This window comes from Echiichthys vipera, assembly GCF_963691815.1.
Source record: "Echiichthys vipera genome assembly, chromosome: X".
In the NCBI taxonomy this organism is placed as follows: Eukaryota; Metazoa; Chordata; class Actinopteri; order Perciformes; family Trachinidae; genus Echiichthys; species Echiichthys vipera.
This window is the reverse complement of record NC_139825.1, coordinates 45,208,563-45,232,481: the sequence shown is the minus strand read 5'-3', so window position 1 is coordinate 45,232,481 and position 23,919 is coordinate 45,208,563. Positions and strand designations below refer to the sequence as shown.

The 23,919-nt window shown below is 41.1% G+C and overlaps 1 protein-coding gene across 1 annotated transcript in view; it reads left to right on the top strand.

The window, feature by feature from the left end:
- Nucleotides 1-22,086, top strand: part of raly (RALY heterogeneous nuclear ribonucleoprotein) — a gene marked incomplete at both ends in the record, with an annotated part of 51,100 nt that extends 29,014 nt beyond the window's left edge. Inside the window, 3 exons of the mRNA XM_083939855.1 lie at nucleotides 4,074-4,193; nucleotides 12,560-12,723; nucleotides 22,042-22,086. Of these exons, the coding sequence (XP_083795981.1) occupies nucleotides 4,074-4,193; nucleotides 12,560-12,723; nucleotides 22,042-22,086 (329 nt within the window). The remainder of the gene's footprint in view (nucleotides 1-4,073; nucleotides 4,194-12,559; nucleotides 12,724-22,041) is intronic.
- Nucleotides 22,087-23,919: the final 1,833 nt, after the last annotated feature.

Here is a 23,919-nt window from a genome sequence, read left to right as displayed (position 1 = left end):
GAAATTTAGAGGGGAAAAAAGATGGGATAAGGGAGATCTAGGGTAGAAGCAAAGTTAGATGAAGAGAAGGAGAGAAATAAATAAAAGGAATGATATAAAGAGAGAGACGGTGAAGTAAATATATAGTGAGCAAAAATCGCACACAGGGAAATATGGGAGTAATTGTGAGTTCATTGTAGTGAAATAAAAACAACCACCAGATGTGTTCCAGTTATTCTCTGTTGCCACTAATGTACTCATTACTTCACCTCCTCCCTTAAACATAACCGAATTTAAAACTATTATCATCAAACCATTTAATACCAGTTATTAGACTGTTTTCAATGGCTCTCATAAACTGCATCTGAATTTTTTGATCTGCTGAAATTAATTAAAATTATTTTGATGGTTAGTTTGTGTTTCTTAATGAAGAATAAAAATATAAAAAGGAACCAATAATTCAGTAGATTTCCAACATTTATTTAACTGTTTTGTTAAGCTGTAAGCTGTTTGATTTGCCTGATTGATTTGATTTGAAAAATGCTCTCTGTTAAGCAGTGATGCGGTGTAAAGTTATATGTCTTGGGCTTTTATTGTAAAAGGTAAGAACTAGTAGTAAAGCTGTAATGCACTGCTGCTGACTGTGGTGGTTCAGATCATAGTAAAAACTATGAAGCCTCCTTGTTATTATTTTATTACCTTTATAAGTACAGACACAACTCATGCACTTTGCTCTTTCCACTTCCTCTGTGCTATAAAATGAGTCGTTGTTTGCCTGTGAATTTGTACCCGGTGGCACACATAATTGCATTACATTTCATAATAATGACTCAATACAGAAAACGTATCTGTCGCCACTTAAATACAAACAAACTGTCATGAACGGTTCAGGTATAACACGACGGTGGACCTGATGCAGACACAGACAAAAATAAAGTTACAAAATAAACGTTTAATATAATAAACGGACAAACGCAAAAACACTACGGAGAATACAAACAGAAGACGAACTAAACGAACACGGGAATACAGGAACGGGGAGACCTAAAACTACTAAAAACGACCTAAAAAGACTAAAAACGACCCCAAAACGACTGAAAACAACCCAAAACGACTTAAAACGACTAAAAACAACTAAAAACGACCAAAAACGACTAAAAACGACCCTAGAACAACTGAAAACGACCCTAAAACAACTAAAAACGACCCAAAACGACCTAAAACGACTAAAAACAACTAAAAACGACATAAAACGACTAAAAACGACCCCAGAACAACTAAAAACGACCTTAAAACAACTAAAAATGACCTAAAACGACTAAAAACGACTAGAAACGACCTAAAACGACTAAAAACGACCCAAAGCGACCAAAAACAACTTAAAACAACTAAAAACAACCTAAAACTACTAAATACGACCTAAAAAGACAAAAAACGACCCCAAAACGACTGAAAACAACCCAAAACGACTAAAAACAACTAAAAACAACTAAAAACGACCAAAAACGACATAAAACGACTAAAACGACCCTAAAACAACTAAAAAAGACCCTAAAACAACTAAAAACGACCTAAAACGACTAAAAACGACCAGAAACGACCTAAAAACGACATAAAACGACTAAAAACGACCCAAAACGACCAAAAACAACTTTAAACAACTAAAAACAACCTAGAACTACTAACAACGACCTAAAAAAGACTAAAAATGGGGGACATCAGGAGACGGACGGGAAACGGGAACACGGGAAACTACTGAGAAAAACAGAACACAAACGGGGAGCGTGAAAACCACAACAAGAATTTGAATTTGAATTTTGAATTTATTGAAAAGGATCCCCATTAGCTGACGCCTAGACGACAGCTAGTCTTCCTGGGGTCCACCAAGGTCATAAAACAGTTTTACACACTTAAATTGGCAAGGTCACAACCTTAGCCAAAAATAAGAAACAAATAAAAAAAATAAAAACACAACAATGAATAAAGAGCTTAAAATTAAGAACAATAATAAAAATAAATAAAAACAATAAAAAAAGTTGAAGGATAAAATTCCGTTCATACATTAATAAACAGGACAATCCTTGCTGGGTCAAACAATTAAAATGAATAAAACCTTCTTAGTCTCTTTTTAAAAGCAAATTTTCCCTTTGTATTGCGAATCATAACAGGTAGATTGTTCCAAAGAACAGTTGCCCTATAAAATACAGTCCTTTTCATTGAGTTTGATTTGGGTAGTGGTAATGCTATTTGTCGACTATCCGCTCCTCTAGTGTAGTGCGAATGTGAATCTGAGCAATATGTTATTTTATCATAAAAAGATCCAGGAGTTTTGGTATTGATAATTCTGTGATAGTATATTAAAATGTTTGCAGATAGTCTATGCTCGACCGTCAGCCAACCAAGACGTTCATGCATCACAGTAACACTAGTTCTTGTGGAACAACTAAGAACCAGTCCTGCAGCTTTGTTTTGAGCCACTTGTAATTGTTTTAGCAGACAGTTTGATGCAGCAGCCCATACAACAGAACAATAGTCTAAATGGCATAGCACCAATGTACAAACAACACTTTTTAGCAACTGCGGATTGATGAATGGTGCACATTTACGTGTAATTGCAACAGCTCTACCCATCTTGCCCACAACTTTGTTGATATGATCAGACCATGATAATGTGCAATCAAGCCAGAGTCCAAGGAGTTTTACAGTTTTTACTTGCTGAATGTTCTGGCCGTTCAATTGCACATTTATTGTTGGATTATGTGATAATCTACTTCTAGAACCAAATATTATTGCCGTCGTTTTTGATATATTTAGGATAAGTCTATTTGTTTTAATCCAGTTAAATAATTCAGTTATCTCACAAGACAGAACCTGATTAAGTTCTGAGCATGTAGGTGCTGCATAATACAGAGTAGAGTCATCTGCATACATGGTCAATGTTGTCTTATTGAGCACATACGGCATATCATTAGTAAAAATGGAAAATAAAAGAGGTCCGAGGCAGCTTCCTTGTGGGACCCCACATTCAAGAGACTTCTTGCAAGATAATGCACCATTAAAATAAACTTTTTGAGACCTATCAGACAGATAGCTTGCAAACCACTTGATAGCAGAAGAAGTGAAACCATAACTAACAAGTTTGGAAATCAAAATGTCATGGTCGATCACATCAAAAGCAGCACTGAAGTCGAGTAATACAGTACCAACAAGCATTGAGGCATCAATTGATGTTAACCAACTATCAGACATTTGGGTCATTGCAGTGCAGGTGAAAAGGGGATGCCAGTCCGGGGGGAATAGTTTTACCAAGGTTGGGTCGACGACGGTCCCGCGCTGCATGCCTGCCAGCTTCAGGCTTTTAAGGTGGTGGTGTAATCAGCTAACAGGCTGCAGCTTTGGGGAACGCCTACCGGACCTACAGACAGACAGGGGGAAGCACATGCAGGGAAACGCAGACAGAGGGAGACAAACACACACAAGACGAAGGAGAGGAGGGCACTGACAGAGCCAGATCTTGACACAAACACTGAGTTCCATAGCTGAGCAATCATATATCATACAGTTTGTCATTACTTTGCTCTATTATGTTTTAGTTTATGTACCTCCTTATTATTTATTTCTGTTTGTAGAAGAGTGAATCAGGGACTGCATTTATAATACGCTTTATCAAAACGTAAGTGGCAGATTCCCACGACATTGACTTGAAGTTAAACCTTTTCAATCTGGAAGAGTCAGACGCTGAATCCATCCCGCCTTTTGTTAAGTGTCATGGTGGCAAACGATTTCATGGCTCACATCAGACCCATAAGTCACACCGGAGGATCCTGTCAATATTGTTGATAAAACCAAGTTATTCCCCTCAGGATCAAGTACGATCAAATAAATATATCAAGGAATCTGTCATCATCTCAAGAAAAGCCTGTAAACATAATCACTTTCTGAACATTTGCAAACATTCAGTAAAATGCAAAGGTCTGGTTAGCTCTCTGCAGACTTGTTTATTAGTAAATGACACTAACATCTCTCTCTCTCTCTCTCTCTCTCTCTCTCTCTCTCTCTCTCTCTTTCTCTCACTATCTTTGTCTCTCTACCAGCAATGAAAGGTGCAGAGATTCAGGCGATCAAGTCAGAGTTGACTCTGATCAAAGCCAATATCGAAGCTTTGCTGGGCAGACTGGAGCAGATCACAGAAGATACACACATCACAGCCACAGGTGACACACACACACACAAACACGCACACACACACACACACACACAGAAATGATTCAATCATAACGGGAGTAATGGGAATAGAGTGAGTGAAGCATATGTAAACATATCCTCTGGTTATGTTGATGTGATTTTGCCCATAGCCAACTGTTGGGCAAACATAATCACTGTCAAGTATGTGGAGAAAAAAAAACAATACAGCTATGATCATAGAACATAGAAATATAATTGGATTGAAAGTATATCAAGCTGTTTGCCATGGTTATTTGAATCATCTGTAACAAAACAGTAACATACAAAACAGTAGAGACCATCGTGCAATGGAATCACACCAGCTGTGACACCAAATCAGGCTGGGGGGCATAAAGTGGTGGGGTAATGGCCCTTTCCCAACTTCATACAGTAAACAGTAAACGGTAAACAGCAGATAATGTAATCCTGGTCATATCACCGTTAAAGAACAGCTCTGTAGCCCGGATGTTGAACTGCTGGCCATTGGACTCTAGAGAAATCCTGCATGTCATCACTGTTGTTCTGTAAACCCCTCCCTCTGCAAACCCGACATCTACCTGCAAAATCATGCACACCACCATCTCCAGACTCCAGACTCAACACATCAGTGCCCTCATCATCATGTTGGGAGACTTTAACCAAGTCATCTTGGATAGAGTTCTGCCGACCTTCCAACAGTACGTGAGCTGCCCTACCAGAGAGGAGAGGACTCTGGACCTGATGTATGCTAAAATTGAGGATGCATACATCGCCTCTTCTCTCCCCCCTCTGGGCAGGTCAGATCATAACCTGGTTCACCTCGAACCCTGCTATGTTCCTTTGGTAAAGAGGAAGCCTACAACCACAAGGACTGTGAGGAGTTGGTCTGAGGAGGCTTATGAGACACTGCAAAGCTGCTTTGAAGTGACTGACTGGCCTGCACTTTGTGAGCTACATGGGGAGGACATCAATGGGCTCACTGAGTGAATCACAGACTACATAATTTTTAGTATGGACTGCAATTTCCCAGATCGGACTTTAACCTGCTATACCAACAATAAACCCTGGATCACCAAGGACATTAAGGCTATCCTAAATGAAAGGAAGAGAGCATTCAGAGATGGCAACCATGAAGAGGTAAGGAGTGCAAGGGGTTCTTAGGGTGCACTCACACTGTCCTTCTGTACCGTGCCCAAACAGGTTTTATGGGTAAAGCCTAGTGCGTTTGACCAGTGTGAGTGCAACCGCTCCGCGCCTAGCTGCAGCCAGCTGGCCGTCCACGGCCCGTTTGAGAGAGGTGGGCTTTTGTAGAGCGTGTTTGCACATGTATGAGCACGAGCGTGCGCACGTGTATGAGCATGAGCACGAGGCGACGGCAACTCTGACGTCATTTTATGTGTGCCTGTTCGGACATAGAAAGAAGAAAAAAAAGACGGACCATGCGCAGACATTTAACAACAACAACAAAGGTGGCGAAAGGTTCACGTTGGTGTGATGTGGAGGTGGAGTGTTTACTGCAGATTTGGTCGATGAAAAGATTCAAAATCAGTCGACAAGACGCACAAAAACTCTGAGGTCTATGGAAAGATTTGTAAACAAAGCGATGCATCGTGATGACATCATCAATGCGTGTGACGTGTTAAGGCGTGATGACTTATGGACAGGCAAGAAGCATTTGCTCGAGGCCCAGGCAGTGTGAGTACAAACGAGCTGGCCAGCGGGGGGAGAGGGAGGGGGGACAAGTACCCTAAAGCCCGGGGCACGGTACGGGCGGACAGTGTGAGTACGCCCGTAGAATTAAAATCAGGGAGGCTAAAGACAATTATAGGAGAAAGCTGGAGAACAAACTCCAGCAAAACAACATGAGGGATGTGTGGAGTGGCATGAGAACCATCATTGGATTCAAGAAGACTAATAGCAAGGGGTTGGAGGACCATGTGGACTGTTTTCTCCAAAGGAATTTCAGTCAAAAGCAACTGGACTTGGTTATTTGTCCAGTTCGGCCGATGATGGAACTGGAACCCTTTGTGCTCCAAGTGCCAATGACCATCGTTGGAGTGACAGTCTTTGGTGGGAGGTTGGTTTCAACTTTGTTAGTGCTCTATTGGGTTACAACAACAGTCATTGGAGTTACAGGAGGCCATTTGTGAACAGTTGTTCTTTGAGGTAAGATTGTTGAATGAAGGGATGAAAGGGCAGCATTGTAAATTGGAGATAAGTGGTGTCTCAGACCTCCTTCTCTGTTTAGCGATGGTTTTTCTACTTTTACATAGATGGCTTCTTTTACTCCTCTTTCAAACCATCTGTCCTCTCTGTCCAGGATGTGGACATTGTTGTCCTCAAAGGAGTGGGCTTTCTCCTTGAGATGTAGGTGGACAGCAGAGTCCAGGCCTGAGGAGTTAGCGCTCCTGTGTTGGTCCTTGTGTTTATGCAGTGGTGGTTTTGTTTCTCCAATGTAGAGATATTTGCAGTCCTCGTTGCATTGGACAGCATGAACCAGATTGCTTTTGTGGGTGTATGGTGTTCTGTCCTTGGGATGTACTAGTCTCTGTTAGAGTGTGTTGCTGGGTTTGAAATACACAGGGATGCAGTGTTGGTTGAAGATCCTCCTGAGTGGGTTTTCTGTATACCCCAATGTGGAGGCTCCTGTCATTCTCCATATGAACGTCACAGTCTGAGAAAGGCAAACTATTGTCCTTGACTTCTTCTCTGGTGAACTTCATGTCTAAGCCCCATCTGCTGTAACCCTCCAATACTGCAGCATCAGTCCCTTTGTGCATGTGTCATACCCCAAAGCTCAGACGTTTTTTGGTGACTCAGCCAATGTTTAATGATGTTGATTAGAAACTTTCTGGGAGCCACATGTGCTCTTCACATTGCTGGAGAGAAAAATGAATTGTCACATCAAAAGAAATGAGCAGGAAAGAACATGAAATATATCTTTTCTCAGTAGTGTGACTTCCTTTGCTGTCTCTAGAAGATATACAGGGGTTTTTGATGTCCTAATTCAACAACGTAAATTCACTGAGTCTGCTTTTTTTATGATAATAATACTTGCTGAAACAAAGGAATTCTGCCCATGAAAAAATACATGTGCAAATTAAGACGTAAAAGTTACTTTGGATTTTATAGTGGGGTGTTTTCTTATCAATACGTGGAGGATGCATTTCTTTATTTCTTTTGGAAAGATAATGTATTAAACTGAATTTGGTCCGAAGAGTCTCTGACGCAGTGTCAATGGGTGCCTTTGAAACTAGGCAGCACTGACCAAATTAGGATCAGGAAAGCTTGGCATAAAATAAACAGTTAAACATAGAAAGATTTTTCTCCCATGTTTTTAAAAATACAGAAACAAAACATCTAACGACAGTCCCTGCTAGGTTTTCTGTGCTAACGTTAGCTGCAACATGTTCGGCATTGGGGTCGATGCAGAGGCTGAAAAGCTCCAGTGGTAGGTGAAGGCTTTCTTGCACAATTTTTAAACAGCCGTATTATTTATCCACGTTTTCACTCCGTCGTTTTTTAGAATTCAAATGTCCGCCCACTAAACCTGGCAACAACTCATCACCTTGCATCTCATCGGTTTCATTTCTCTTGTGTTGCGTCCTGTGCGTCAGTATTACAGGCCGGACGGGAACTCGTGCTATGAGCAACGTTTCACACTACGCAAAAAGAAATTGCGATTAATTGCATTTTTTTTGTCACATTATTTTTTCTGTAATTAATTAATCGTAATTAACGCATTTAAGTCCCAGCCTGAATTAAAATATATGTCTGAAACTAGCAATACAGTAACAGAATCTTGGATTCGTATTTGAGTTTTACAGTTTCATTGGGGTTCATGAGCAGTTATTTGACGCTGCATCAGAGGCTCCTCTGCCCTCATTGGTTATTTTAGGTCGGTCGCAGTGGCATCTTTCAGAAGCCATTACAAGCAGATATGGAACAAAAGGTGGAAGCAGAGCTACATGACTTTTTCACATTGTTTTTTAAGGTTTTAACGGGTAAGTTAATTGTAACATTTTGGCTTGTTTAGATGTACTTTAAAACACATCAACTTTCCCCTAGCCAAAGTTAGCATCCCAATTAATAGCACAGTTAGTGTTATGGATACATCTTGCTAACCTAGCTAGCTAGTGTTAGCTGTTAACTTTACTCCACTGTCTCATCCAAATACGTCTGGCTCCAAAGAACCAAGATGTCAATGGCCAAAATATAAACTCCTGGCTTCAAAACAGTAGTCCATAAACCAATGCGTTACTGAAACTATGAGGCCATTCTTGGTGAAATTCCTCTTTATTTGTCTTCCCTTTTTGGCCAACATTTTCCCCGGCACTTTGGCACAATTGGCACACAGGTCAGAAGTAGCAAAAATTGCAAAGTTCTAAAGTCATTGGGTCGGGCGTGGCCAGCGGGCTCCATAGCGCCCCCAAACGCAATGCACATGGTTGGGATAAAGTTCTTTTGATGTTCATGAAATTTAGGGGGATCATTGCTTTCATCTTAAAGAGCACATACAGTTTGGGAATTTTTTTACCAGAGAAGTAGTCAGCCATTTTGGATTTCGTGCATCAATTTTCCTTTTACGAACACATGTTTCAGGACTTTAGGATGCACAAAAACTAACAAAATGGTTCACCCACATTTCAACTAGTAATTACTTCTATTTGATGCCACAATTGGCCTTGGGCGTGGCACTTCGGCTCTATAGCGCCCCCTAATTACATTTAGCATTTTTGCTAAAAGGAAGTAGTCATAGCTCAACTTTACTTTTTCCAATCTGCCCCAAATCTTCATGCAGAAATTAAGTCATAGTGTGAAGGAAAATCTTCAGTCCTCAGTGTTTATCAAAGCATGTCTATACTAAGCTGCATGCATACAGGAGAGGAGCTTCCAACAACACGGTCGAAATGGCCCCCTGGGGGGCCAGTTCAATGCTGATTTTTTGTTCATTAGGGCCCCGAGCACCGGATAAGTCGACTAGGACCTTATTGTAATTGTAATGATTATTATTATTATTATTATGATTATAATTATTAGGGCCCGAGCACTGACTAAGTCAGCGGGGACACTATTGTAATTGGAATGATTATTAGGGCCTGAGTACGAAAGCGGGCTAAACGGTCCCTGTGAACATGGGGCGATGTCGTTTAATAGCACAGCTGTGGTGGCACGGCGAATTTCGATGGAACGCCATGACGAAAGACACTGTTGAAACTGCACACCAGGTTTTCAGATCATTCCCAAACTTCACATGTTTGATAAGAGACCCGCCCTGAACACATACACTATGTAGGAAAATTTTTAATCGTAGTCATGGCGCCCCGCACTGGCGACAGGAAGTTATATTTTAGATATTTTCGATGTCCTGTTCCTAGCCGATTGGACACATCCACCTTTAATCCGGTCCGCACAGACTTAATGCCTTCATGATGCTAGATCATGTAGCTTTTGGCTTTTCATCAAATTCTGTTGTCATGGCAACCATCCTTCACCTTGAAACAGGAAGTGGTTGTAACTTCAACATACATTCTCCGGTATGCCCCACATTTCTCATGATTCATAACAGTCCAGGCCTGAACACATCTCTATCAAAATGTTTAGTCAGAAGCATAGCGCCCCCTACTGATAGCAGGACAAATGAACGATAGCCTATCAACCGATTTACATGAAACTTACATTGTGGGTTCTACACTTGATGTAGGGAAACACAATACCTGTTTTGTGTATGTTGGGTAATGGCATGGCAGCCATTTTGTGCCACCCGCCATAAACAGGAAGTTTGCTGCTCTGTTTGCCCTGAATTACCCCCCGGGAACAAATAAAGTTTTCTGAATTGAATTGAATTGAATTGTCTCTCTAACTTTAGCATAAATTGCCTAAACTGGTTCACATTTCCCAGAGATGATTAGAGTCAAGGCCTGAAGATAACTCCATGCCAATATTGACTAACAGATAAATCTGGCAATAGGAAATAGGAAATCAGACTTATATGACAAAAAATAATCAGATTTACATGAAATTCTCAATATCTAAAGCACACTGCCACAAGTGCTGCCGACCAGCCAACTCCCTGACGTGCACCGTTCAGTGCAGCTTGCAGCTTTAATTTGGCTTATTTTTTGTTTTCTGATTTCTATACTGTGACTGTATTGCTTCTGTCTTGGCCAGGTCTCCCTTGTAAAAGAGCTCTGATCTCAATTGGACTAACTTGGTAAAATAAAGGCAAAATAATTTATTTTTTTTAAATCTAATGATACGTATAAATATGCTTAAAAACGAAAATAAAGATAAAAGCATGCAGAAGGGCCCACAGGGAGGCAGAGAAATATTTCTCCCATCTGCTTGTCAGGCTGCACTTCAGACCGCCATGAAAAGAAGCTCCAGATTTCTGGACCTGCACAATCCTCAGAGGAGGAAGTGGGAGACCTGAGGGCCTCTGAAAGTTATATCTTACGAATAACAACTCATAAATCCAATCTGTATTCTATGTGTGTATATCTGACCTCTGAATTTGCCTTTTCTGGTAAATGTTGTAGTTTAGAAAGAAGAGAAACTAAAAAAACATATATTACACTGACCTCAGTTTAAAACATAAAGAAGGTGGAGGACAGATGCAAACGACATTCAGCGCCAGATCGTTACATCATCTCTGTGTTACCCGTGAGCCTGTTCCCGGTCTGCCTGCCTACCTCCCGCTTGTGTTCTACCCGTGATCGTCTCGCTGCTGTTTGCTACCTCACCTACACTGGACACGCTCAGGAGAGCAGCACCTTCACTTGGACACCACTCCTTGTTCCCTTGCGTACTGGACGCTGTTCTATGTAGTTTATTATTAAAGACTCGTTAAACCTGACTCTGTTTCCGTCCCAGTTCTCCGTGTTTTTCCGGTTCCGTTCAAACAACATGGAGGCTTCCACGGGTGAGATGAGCAGCTATGGAAACATTCTTTATTTGTATAAATCTTTATTGATTGATAACTTCCAGAAGTAACATATAACGTTTCTGTACTAACCTGCAAAATGTCTTCCATACAATCATAGATTTCCAAATATGAATACTTTTAGATACAGCCTCATGAAATGAACTACTGTCTGAAAAGAAAATATGTTTTTGTCTTACTAGTCAGAATGCCCCACCAAGCCAGTCAAAAGGTGGGATTACACTGCAGTGCAGACTCCGAGGAGGAAAGAAAGCAGAACCAGCACGTTCTGTGTTGGATTTTGACAGTTTCTCTGAAGGCATGTCGAGCTGGACAGTGTTCAGTGCTGAACTTACATTTGCAACAGGAGCTGGGGACACAGCTTAAGAAAACAAAACTTAGTGTAAACAAAAATGTGTATGTTGCTTGATCCCAGTCCTCTGAATCACACAGGCCTGAAATACACACACATGCACAGACAGGACCTATATACATGCAATTAATGGAGAGATGTTAGAGCGAGGGGGGCTGCCAGTGGATCAGCACCCCGAGCAGTTAGGGCGTCAGTGCCTTTCTCAACAGCACCTCGGCAGTGCCCAGGAGATGAATTGGCACCTCTCCAGCCACCAGTCCACACTCCATTCATGGTCCACACAGGGACTCGAACAAGCGACCCTCCGGTTCCCAGCCAAGTCACATATGGACCCCCTACCAGTATATTTTTATGTGATTGGCTGTACTCATTGTTTGATTGGCAGTATATCACACTGCTATATGTGTAATGTATAACAATTGTTATAATAATAGTAGCAGTAATAGTAATAATAATAATAATAGTAATAATAATATTAATAAAAGCCAAGTGAAGTTAATTTATTGAGCACATTTGAAAACACAAAATATGACCAAGTGCTTTTCAAATAGATCAAACAAAAACACAAGAATGGTCAAATAAAAATATGAGAATATACTGTCAAGTGAGGAAATCATAACAAAACAGAATTGCATAGAGCACATGCCATTTAACCATGTTTAACAACCAGGGACTCTGAGAACACAAACAAAGGTAACGTGTAATTTCCTGTTGCATTGCAGTGATTGAACCAAAGCCCCATGACAACACAGCCAATTACAACATGGTGCTAATGTTCACATGTACAGTATGTCTAATACACACACACACATACACACACACACACACACACACACACACACACACACACACAAAGCACATATCTGGATAATTTGAGTATGAGTATTGTGATAATTTGACAATGGCAGACAATTCGATGCTTCCAGATCAATTTATACATTTTCCACATTTTGCTAACTGTTTGGGCCTCTGTGTGTGTGTGTGTGTGTGTGTGTGTGTGTGTGTGTGTGTGTGTGTGTGTGTGTGTGTGTGTGTGTGTGTGTGTGTGTGTGTGTGTGTGTGTGTGTGTGTGTATGTTGCAGAGCTGAGGAAGGCAGAAGACTGTAAGAGTGAGGAGGCATGGCAGGATGGGGAGGAGTCGAGCTCAGAGCTGGAGGATGAGGAGGGGCACAGACAGAACAGCGACCCTGAAGAGGAAGAGGAGGAGGAGGGAGAGCATACGCAGGACGACACCGACGACCACATGCTGGTATTCACACCTGTGTGTGTGTGTGTGTGTGTTTGTGTGTGTATGAAAGAGAGAGAGAAGAATTGAGAAAAGGTGTGGTAAAACTTGAACAGTGAGGAAAAGAGATGTAAGAAAAGTTATTAATAATCCTCTTTAGCTTCGCCTTAAGTGGTTTAAAGTTTTGACACAACACACTGAGGCATTGCTAAAAAGGTGTGAATCAAACTAAACTCATGATAATAAATTAAGTTTGCAAAATCCCCAAATGTCCTCTTTTTGCAATCTTGCAAACGTCTGGATTTTTTGCTTTTTTATTTATGCTGTAAATTGGGTTTTGGACAGTTAGTCAGCAAAACAAAGGGTCAAAGTAAAGCGTACAAAGTAACGCACCACTTCTTGTTGTATTGTTTTTTTAAAGATCATTTTTCTAAGAGTTGTGAAGCCTTCATTAGAAAGGACAGACAGGAAATGGGGTGATAGAGAGAGGGGGAAACACGCAGCAAAGGGCCGCAGGTCGGAGCCGAACCCGCGGATCCCCCGAGGATCTTGTTGTTGACCTGTTGTGACCACAGTGTACCAATTCTTTCCTCTATAACTTTCATATTGTTTGGATTATGAAAGTTCTTTTGATGACTTTTGATCATAGGGTTAGAAAGATTATGTGTGCAAGATTCGTACTGATGAGACTCTTGGCCTAGGACAAGTTTTCTGCATGGTTTGTGTATTTCTTTATTTTGTGTAACAGCGCCAACTATTGTCCGACTGACCTCAAAATGTGCACAGAGCCGGAAGTTTCCATGGAAAACTATGGGTCAGAGTTTGATGTTAATCAGACTAATTATTTCAGGATATACAATACTTCCTGTTACAATACTGTGCAACATACAGGAAGTTGTTTATTCACAAAATACACGTTTTGGACTTTTACAATTATTTTTGATAACTTTTAATCAAGATGATTAAAGGATAATTCCTGAAAAGTTTCATGGTGATTGGGCTCTTAATTTTTTGTAACAGGCCAACTATTCTCCGATTGACCTCGAATTTTGCACATAGTCGGATGTTTCCATGGACAACTATCAATCTGAGTTTGATGTCATTTGGTCTAAGTATTGCAAATATATACAATACTTCCTGTTATGAGTACAACATACAATAAGTTGTTTCTTCATAAAATACATATACACATACAAGATGATTAAAGGATAATTCCTGCAAAGTTTTGTGGTGATTGGTCTCCTAGACATTTGAGTTGAAAAAATTGTTTTTATAGTTTTTGCAATTTTGTGCAAAAAGTACTCGTCAGAAATGTTCCGTGGTCTAAATCCCAATATCCAGCGCCTTTCAGAGAACATGTGGATGTTAGAAATCTATATTTGCAATATAAAATGTGGAAGTTGTTAGCGGCCAAAATGCCTTTTCCTTGATTATTGTCCCAGCTAGTGAATGACATGTGTCATTTTTGGTGTGTTGTGAGGGGGCAGCAGTTTTTACCTCCCCTGAAAGTTGTGTTTCCATAGCTTGTACGGTTAATACTCCAGTATGAGTGATATTCTAAACAGCGCCACCTCCTGGATGATGACTCGTAATTGCTAAGATATGATGAATTCTGCATAACAGAAAACAACAACAACAAAATTAACAAAATTATTTTGATAACTTTTGGTCAGGACCATCCAATTATTACCAATGGAAAAATCAAAAAAATTAAAATCCTTGTGAAAACAACAGGGTTCCCAGCACTGCTGGTACTGGAGCCACGCTGCTGCTTCCATCGCATGGTCCAAGCCCTCTCAGGCTTGGACCCCTGATAACTGATACAGCAGTTATTGTCAAGATCAGGGTTAAAGCTTTAGTCTAGGGGTTTTTAAAGTCTGAGACCTTGGGTCTTCCCTCACTGTTGACTTTATTAGTTTCGCTAAATTCCCAGATAATTGTGAGATCATGATTATGTTATTTGATGCTTAAGACACAAGATACCCTCATATTGCTGTTTTACATGACTTCAGATTACACCAAATATATTTTTTTAAAAGTCAGCAGTAAGGCGTTTAATAGTTTCTGACTCTGGGGAAGTAGTTAAAGCTGTTAAATTCCCCATAACTAAATAACACACATTTAGGCTATTATATGTTTCTTTCAATAACTCATGGATTATCTGATCTCCCCTGCAACAGTCAGGAGTCCCGCTGTTGGTAGAGCTCGGCTCTTTGAAAAAATCCAGTCTATTCATTTTAGTCACGATTTCGTACCCACTCGATAACAGACCCATCGCCAGACTAAGAATGTGATTTTCCCAAAAAAAGCATGTTAATTTATGATTTATTACATCAAGGCTTACATGTGTTGGAAAAAGATTGTTTAAACTTTGAACTCAACACCCAAACAAATAATATAGGCAAGGCAACTTTATTTGTATAGCACTTTTCATACACACGGCAGACTCAAAGTGCTTCACAGCAACATGTCATGAATTATCCTCAAAGCAATTTCAGTCAAAAACAACTGGACTGGTTGTTTGTCTAGGAAGACGTTTCACCTCTCATCCAAGAGGCTTCATCAGTTCATGTACACATCTGACCAGGCTGGGACTGGTCCAACTAACTGGTGTGGAGATCCAAGTATTTAACCTCTCACAAGGCCGATGATGTCACTGGAACCCTTTGTGCTCCAAGTGCCCACGCCCGTCGTTAGAGTGACAGTCGGTGGTGGGCAGTTGGTTTCGACGTCGTTAGTGCTCTATTGAGTCTGAACGACAGTCGTTGGGGTCACCCGGGCCATGTGTGAACAGTTGTCCTTTGAGGTTAGATTGTTGAATCTCCTGGGAAGGGACGAAAGGGCGGCATTGTAAATTGGAGATAAGTGGTGTCTCAGACCCCCTCCTCTGTTTAGCGATGGTTTCTCCACTTTAACATAGATGGCTTCTTTTACTCCTCTTTCAAACCATCTGTCCTCTCTGTCCAAGATTTGGACATTGCTGTCATCAAAGGAGTGGGCTTTCTCCTTGAGGTGTAAGTGGACAGCCGAGTCCAGGCCTGAGGAGTTAGCTCTCCTGTGTTGGGCCGTGCGTTTATGCAGTGGTTGTTTTGTTTCTCCAATGTAAAGATCTTTGCATTCCTCGTTGCATTGGACAGCATAAACCAGATTGCTTTTGTGGTGGTGTGGTGTTCTGTCCTTCGGATGTACTAGTCTCTGTCTGAGTGTGTTACTGGGTTTGAAATGCACAGGGATGCAGTGTTTGTTGAAAATCCTCCTGAGTTTCTCCGATACCCCAGCCACATATGGGATGACTATGTTGTTTCTCCTGTTATCTTTTTCTTTCTCAACCACTTTGGTTTTCTTTCTGGAGGCAGCTGCCGTTTTAACAAAGGTCCAGCTGGGGTAGCCACAAGTTGTGAGGGCGCCTCTCAGGTGCTTGCGTTCTTCCCCTTGAGCCTGTGAGCTAGTGGGTACGTTATCAGCTCTGTGCTGCAGTGTTCTGATAACGCCAAGCTTGTGTTCCAAAGGGTGGTGAGAGTCAAACAGTAGATATTGATCCGTGTGAGTGGGTTTTCTGTATACCCCTATGTGGAGGCTCCTGTCATTCTCCATATGGACGTCACAGTCCAAGAAGGGCAAGCTGTTGTCTTTAACTTCCTCTCTGGTGAACTTGATGTTTCTGTCCACTGAGTTGATATGTTCAGTAAAAGTTTGCACCTCTTTGGATTTGATCTTAACCCATGTGTCGTCCACATATCTGAACCAATGGCTTGGGGTTACTCCTTTGAAGGAGTTCAACGCCTTGCCCTCTACCTCCTCCATGTACAGATTTGCCACAATCGGGGACACTGGTGAACCCATGGCACAGCCGTGTTTCTGTCTGTAAAAAATGCCATTAAACTGGAAATATGTGGTATTCAGGCACAAATCCAGAAGTTGGCAAATGTGGTCTGGTTTGAGATTTGTTCGGTCTTGTAAGGAAATGTCCTGTGTGAGCCGCTCTTTTACCGTGGCCAAGGCCTCCATGGTTGGAATACAGGTGAACAAGGAAGTCACATCGTAGGACACCATGGTTTCATCTGGATCCATTTTTAGGTCTCGGACTTTGTTCACAAAGTCCATGGAGTTTTGGATGTGGCGTGGGGTGTTTCCCACCAGTGGTGCCAGAATATTGGCAACATGCTTGGCAATGTTATAAGTGACCGAGTTTATGCTGCTGACAATGGGCCTGAGCGGGGCCCCTTCTTTATGGATTTTTTGGGAGTCCATATAAACAGGGGGTTGAGTCCTGGGGGTAGAGCCTGTAATACTGTGGTTTGCTAATGACTCCTTCTTTTTGTAGTTGCTGTAGACATTCTATCACCTTCTTTTTGTAACCGCTGGTAGGGTCTCGTTTCAGAGTTTCATAAGTGTTAGAGTCACTGAGTAATGCAGAGATCTTTGCCTGATAATCAGTTGTATTGAGAACAACTGTGCATCTACCCTTGTCTGCTGGAAGGATAGTGATGTTGTGGTCTTTGCTCAGTGCCGTTACTGCTTTTCTCTCCTCAATGGTGAGGTTGGATGGGGGGACCTTAGCCTGGGACAACGCTGCTGACACTTTCAACCTTAGCTGTTCAGCCTCAGTTCCATTAAGGTTGTTTTTCTTTATAGCTGATTCCGTAGCCGTAATCAACTCCACAACGGGTACCTCTTTTGGTGTCATGGCAAAGTTCAAGCCCTTGGCTAAGACCTCCTTCTCTGGGTGGGAAAGATCTCTGTCCGACAAATTCTTAACCCATCGGTTTTGTGTTTCTTCCTTTGCTGGAAAGTCATTTTTTTGCCTCCAAGTGAGTATTTCTGTGTTTTTGCCAGTGTCCCGGGATTGCAAATTGTGAAATTTCTTGGTTCGTCTCTCTTTGCTCTTGTTGTGCTGAGATAGTTGGGCTTTCTGGGTGAAATCCACAACTCTTTCCATGATAGAGACAGGTAGGATTGATGTGAGTTTCTGGAGTGAGAGGTCCGCTTTCTCTCAGACAGAGACTAGTACATCCGAAGGACAGAACACCACACCACCACAAAAGCAATCTGGTTTATGCTGTCCAATGCAACGAGGAATGCAAAGATCTTTACATTGGAGAAACAAAACAACCACTGCATAAACGCATGGCCCAACACAGGAGAGCTAACTCCTCAGGCCTGGACTCGGCTGTCCACTTACACCTCAAGGAGAAAGCCCACTCCTTTGATGACAGCAATGTCCAAATCTTGGACAGAGAGGACAGATGGTTTGAAAGAGGAGTAAAAGAAGCCATCTATGTGTGGAGAAACCATCGCTAAACAGAGGAGGGGGTCTGAGACACCACTTATCTCCAATTTACAATGCCGCCCTTTCGTCCCTTCCCAGGAGATTCAACAATCTAACCTCAAAGGACAACTGTTCACACATGGCCCGGGTGACCCCAACGACTGTCGTTCAGACTCAATAGAGCACTAACGACGTCGAAACCAACTGCCCACCACCGACTGTCACTCTAACGACGGGCGTGGGCACTTGGAGCACAAAGGGTTTCAGTGACATCATCGGCCTTGTGAGAGGTTAAATACTTGGATCTCCACACCAGTTAGTTGGACCAGTCCCAGCCTGGTCAGATGCGTACATGAACTGATGAAGCCTCTTGGATGAGAGGTGAAACGTCTTCCTAGACAAACAACCAGTCCAGTTGTTTTTGACTGAAATTGCTTTGAGGATAACGATGACCTGGACGAATGAGAACATTCACAGGCATGTCATGAATTAAAATGCATAACAGAAAGACAAAGAGAATAAAAACACAGACAATAATAAAAACAGTGCAGACGTTAAAAGTGCAAAGATTGAGCAGAAAGCTGAGGTGAACATAAAAGTGTTCAGTCTAGTTGTAAAAGTGGTCAGAGTGGGCGAAAGTCTCACATCTTCAGGAAGTTTATTCCAGCTGTTTGTTGCATAATGTCTGAAAGATGCTTTCCCTTGATTTGAGTTTACTCTGCGAACCACTAACAGATTGGCCTCAGAGGATCTCAGTGATCTAGAAGGCTTATGTAGTGGGAGGATATCAGTGATATACTTTTATATGTGAGCAGGAGGATTTGAAATCAATTCTCTGACGTACAGGAAGCCAGTGTAATGATTTAAGAATTGGTGTAATGTGCTCACATTTTTTGGTCTTTGTCAGAACTCAAGCAGCAGCGTCCTGAACGAGCTGTAGCTGTCTGACAGTTTTTTTGGGAAGTCCTGCGAGGAGACCGTTACAGTAGTCTAGCCTACTGGTTATAAAGGCATGGACACGTTTTTCTAAGTCTTGAGCTGACATGAGCCCTCTAAGTCTTGTTACATTTTTTTTATGTAGCCTTTGCTCTCTTCAGATTGTTAGCGTGCACCAGATTTACCATGCCTCTCGCCATGACTGCCGACAAGGGGGGAACAATGGCCTCTAACCTTTAAACAATCTGGTGTGGGGGCCTTTGGAGATCATCTTGTAAGACACACGACGACCCTGCCTCTCACTTCCAATGCCTTTCTCTTCATCCACAGGAGAGCACGGAGGGAATATTGTTGTGTTACTTGGTCCAAGACGCATTTTTTGCCTCCTATTAACAGATTCAGGGCTGTGTATGAACACTGGAGGGGGACTGTGAGGAGATATTTAATCAATTTGACGAATAACAGACTACATTTAACAAAATGTAAAGCATCATTAATGAGTTTGGCTCACTGATGTTTGTGCGGGGCTGCTGCGTCTGCTGAATCACAATCCCTGTGATGTGGGGGAACTACAAAACTACCATTACAAGACTATTTATACAGAAACGATGTAGATGAAAGATGTAACAATGTAAAAGAAAGATCTGTGTGAGATTCATACTAATGGTGAGTAATATTTGTTTTGATAATGCTCATTTTAAGTAGATGTTTCCTTGTCTGTTTAAATGGTTTGTTAATGTAACTGAAAGAGCCATCATCACCAGAGAGGGATGGAAGAGAGGGAGGAACGGCGTCACTGAGCCAACATCAACACTGGATGTCAGGCAGTCATGGCAGCCTTAAGCACTTCAAATCGTAACACATGTTAATGCTTAAAAAATTGGACGTATGCTCTTAAGATTGAGTAAATATGACAAGCATGACTGCTGATGATAACACAAAATCTATCTTATGACTGCGGTTATTTCAGGCAGCCGTGTCCCTGATTTTCCTCATATAATTTTATTAACTTCTATAACCTGATTGAGTGTGAATGAGTGGTCTTCTTACATTTGTTGATGTATTAATTTGCCTCAGCTATAGCAGGTCTTTGGATTTGTAAGGTCCTTCCAGACTTCATTGCTCTGTATCTGAATCGGCAGCAGCATGGCGCAACACCACAGCAAACTATTTCTATCTACTTACTGTTACTTCATCTTGCAGCTATGGAAAATATCAATAAACACAGCCGCTCTCCCACTCCGTGCTGCTACTGCTGCTGACCTTAGCTGCTCTGTTTACATATAAAATAACAGCAGCGGAGGCAGCGACTGATTGCTGTCTTGGTAAATGGCCGGATGTTAAAATAATTTAAATATAATCACAGGGATGTATCCTCTATGTTTTCATCAAATCATCCAATTTCCTAGCATTATCTGGTGAATTGTATTTTCCTCTAAAACCTATTGGAGTTAAATCCCAGTGTATCCTCACAGAGAGGAAAACAAACACTTATTTTCTTTCATACATTGGAGTGTGTTGTATAAAAAGCTGTATGTTGTTCATAGCAGGTCAAAAAGTCACTGGGGACTTTGTACTTGATGAATTTGTTACATCATGTGATGCTTTTTTAATTGTAGTGCTTAAATGCTTATAATACCTTCCCATCATAATACTTAATATTCCAATGTATTTGATGATTTGCTGTATTTGTTGGTTGTGGTATACGATTCAAGATTCAAGAAGCTTTATTTATCCCGAGGGAAATTATTTTGCAACAGTTTCAATACAAAGATGGGAAAAGATCAGAGTAACAATAAGCTTAAAACATAAATCAAATCAAATAAAGCTAACGTAAAATAATCAAGCAATGAACTAAGTGTGACAGAGTGCAACAGACATTGTGGTTAAGCGTAGGTTTATACAATATACAACAATACGCAGCGTGCAGTTTAGCAGCAGATTAAATAAAATAAGTACAAACTAGATAAGTGAGAAGGAGCGATAAGTTATAAGTGTTAAAAATGTTAAAAATGATAAAAATGTAGCAGCTAAGTTACAGTAAACCACAGTGAAATGTAGCAGCATGTCCTAAAGCACAGTAAGTGTAGCAGCAGATAGTTACAGTAACATTAAATAAATAAATAGTGTGAAGTAGTGGTGATATAAAGTACTTACCCATGGTTAAAGCACAAAATCTAGGAAAAATCACAGGAAATCCATCACATCACCAGAAAGTCCACAGGAAAAGTAACCTTTTGTTTTTCTTACTGTTCTATGTTCTACTGTTATGACCATAACTGTACAGATCATCACATGATTTCACATTTATCATTTTGTGATCTTGCAAGGATAATTATATAGCAAAGAACAGCTGAGCATTGCCAGCGCTACGCTTCTGAAAAGTTCGTGGTGGGTGTTTTCGCCAGACGGAGCAAGGAAACGGACCGTGGCAAAGCCGGAACAAACGTGGCGAAGCCAGAACAAACGTGGCGAAGCCTGAACGCAACCCTTCCGTTAAATAAAGTTACTAAATGCCTGCATTGGTTTCTCCTGTGGTAGTGGTGATATAAAGAGACAGTGTAGTATAGCAGCATTTCTTACTGAAGTAAGTGACAGTACAACTAAATAAAGTGGTGCAGTGATGATATAAAGTGACAAAGTGACATTTTCAGGACACAGTGTCTCCACTGTTCCTTACCTGACCAGGGGGAGATGATTTATAAAGTTTGATGGCCACCGGAAGAAAAGACTTCCTCCGGCGTTCAGTGTTACAGCGGGGGAGAATGAGTCTATGGCTGAAGGTGCTTCTGCTGGAGGTCAGCAGCTAGTGGAGAGGGTGAGAGTTGTTGTCCAGGATGCTGTGCAGTTTAGACAGCATCCGTCTCTCAGACACCGCCACCAAAGAGTCCAGTTTGTGTTTGGGGTTGCTGCTCTTCCCCAGCTGTAGACCGAAGATGTCAGATGAACTTCTTTTGACTCTTTAAAGTTTTGCGGGAAATAATCCAAAATCTTACAGCAACGTTGTCTTTTGCTGAATCTGTATGAAGATATTCAGAATAAAAGACTCCAAATTCACTGATTATTCAGAGAGTTTAGCTAGTTTATATTTTGGCATGTTCTGACTCTGGTCTTTCCTTCTGTTGTTTGCTCAGGAGAACAATCACCTATCACCAGAGATGGACTCCATTCACCCATGAGAGGTGAGTGTTTCTTTATGAAATCAGGTTGTTTGTTGAACACTCAAAACTAACAACCAGTATGTATTTTCCCTTTTTCTGTCTCTCTTACCTGTTGAATATCTTTACAGTATTTTACCTTAAGACACATTGCAGTTGTGTTCCTGCCACATATCAGTTTTCTTTTTTGCCATTTCGGCTGCCCAGAAAAAAACATCAAAACATGCACAAATATGAACATTCAGCAACTGACGTTTTAAGTCCTGCCATTAAGAACCTTTGTCTCTTGGTGGATGTGTCGTGGTTGTTCAGGTTTCTCTCGACCAGGTGTAACTAGTGTTGCTTTTGGCGCCTGTTTTACTTTTAGTCTAGTCGACTAAAAGTCTGAGCATTTCAGTCTAGTTTTAGTCAAAGAAACTTGTATATTAGTCACTTGTTAGTAATGCAATTTTTAATTTATTTAATCAATATCATAAAAGTACGTAGTAGTATTGACGAAACCAACATTTTCTTTTAGCCAAACCCATGCAGATTTACATGCATGTTCAACTACACACACACACACACAAACACACACACACACACAAAAACACACACAAAAACACACACACACACACACACACACACACACGTTCTCAGCTCCAGTGGCAAACGTCTAAAGCTAGCGTTAAAACTCGACACATTGTCATTTCTAAAACAGAAAGTATCGTTACGTTATGACTTGACTTACCTAAGTTGTCGCTAAGCCTGACTCTAACGGTAACGCTAACCCACAGCAGCGGCATCTTCAGAATCTAAATAATGCGCGTGTGGGGATTGAGGAAGTGACGTCGCCCAGACGCGAGACTGGGAGAGAAACTTCTAAATAATAATAATAATAATAACGTGACTAAACGAGACGAAACAACGTAATTTCGTCTCGTTTTCGTCAACGAAAATGAAGAGACATTTCGTCTCGTCTAGTTTTCGTCACGTAATAAAGGTTCGTTGACGAATATATTTCGTCATTCGTGGATGAAAGCAACACTAGGTGTAACAAGGTCTCTTGGGTGGGACAGCAGTGACGCTCAGTTTATCAAACAAGTTTTAAATGATCTAGGCCTCATTCTGTGCAACTCTGTCATGCTTTGAAGGTGCAAATTAGACAGAAATCAGCCGTGGCTTCTCATAATTTGAACCTCACTTGAAGGATGCCGAACTATTAAACATATAAACGCTTTTGATCAGTCAATTTTATTAAAGCAGCAGATCAAATGGATAAGATGTTTTAAAAAAAACTATATTTAAATGGGCATGTAATACTGAGAGACAGGCTTTCTTTCTTCCAAAACATTCAGCAACTGACATTTTAAGTCCTGCCATTAACAACCTTTGTCTCATGGTGGATTTGTCGTGCTTATTCAGATCTCTCTCGACCAGGTGTAGCAAGGTCTCTTGGGTGGGACAGCAGTGACGTTCAGTTTTTCAAACCGGTTTTAAACTATCTGGGCCTCATTCTGTGCAACTCTGTCATGCTTTTAATTTATTTAATCAATATCATAAAAGTACCTAGTAGTACTGACGAAAACCAACATTTTCTTTTAGCCAAACCCATGCAGATTTACATGCATGTTCAACTACACACACACACACACACACGCACACACACATACACACACACACACACACACGCACACACGCATACACACACACACACACACACACACACACACACACGTTCTCAGCTCCAGTGGCAAACGTCTAAAGCTAGCGTTAAAACCCGACACATTAACCGTAGCCTCATGTCGCATGAGCTTTCTAAAACAGAAAGTTTTGTTACGTTATGACTTGACTTACCTAAGTTGTCGCTAAGCC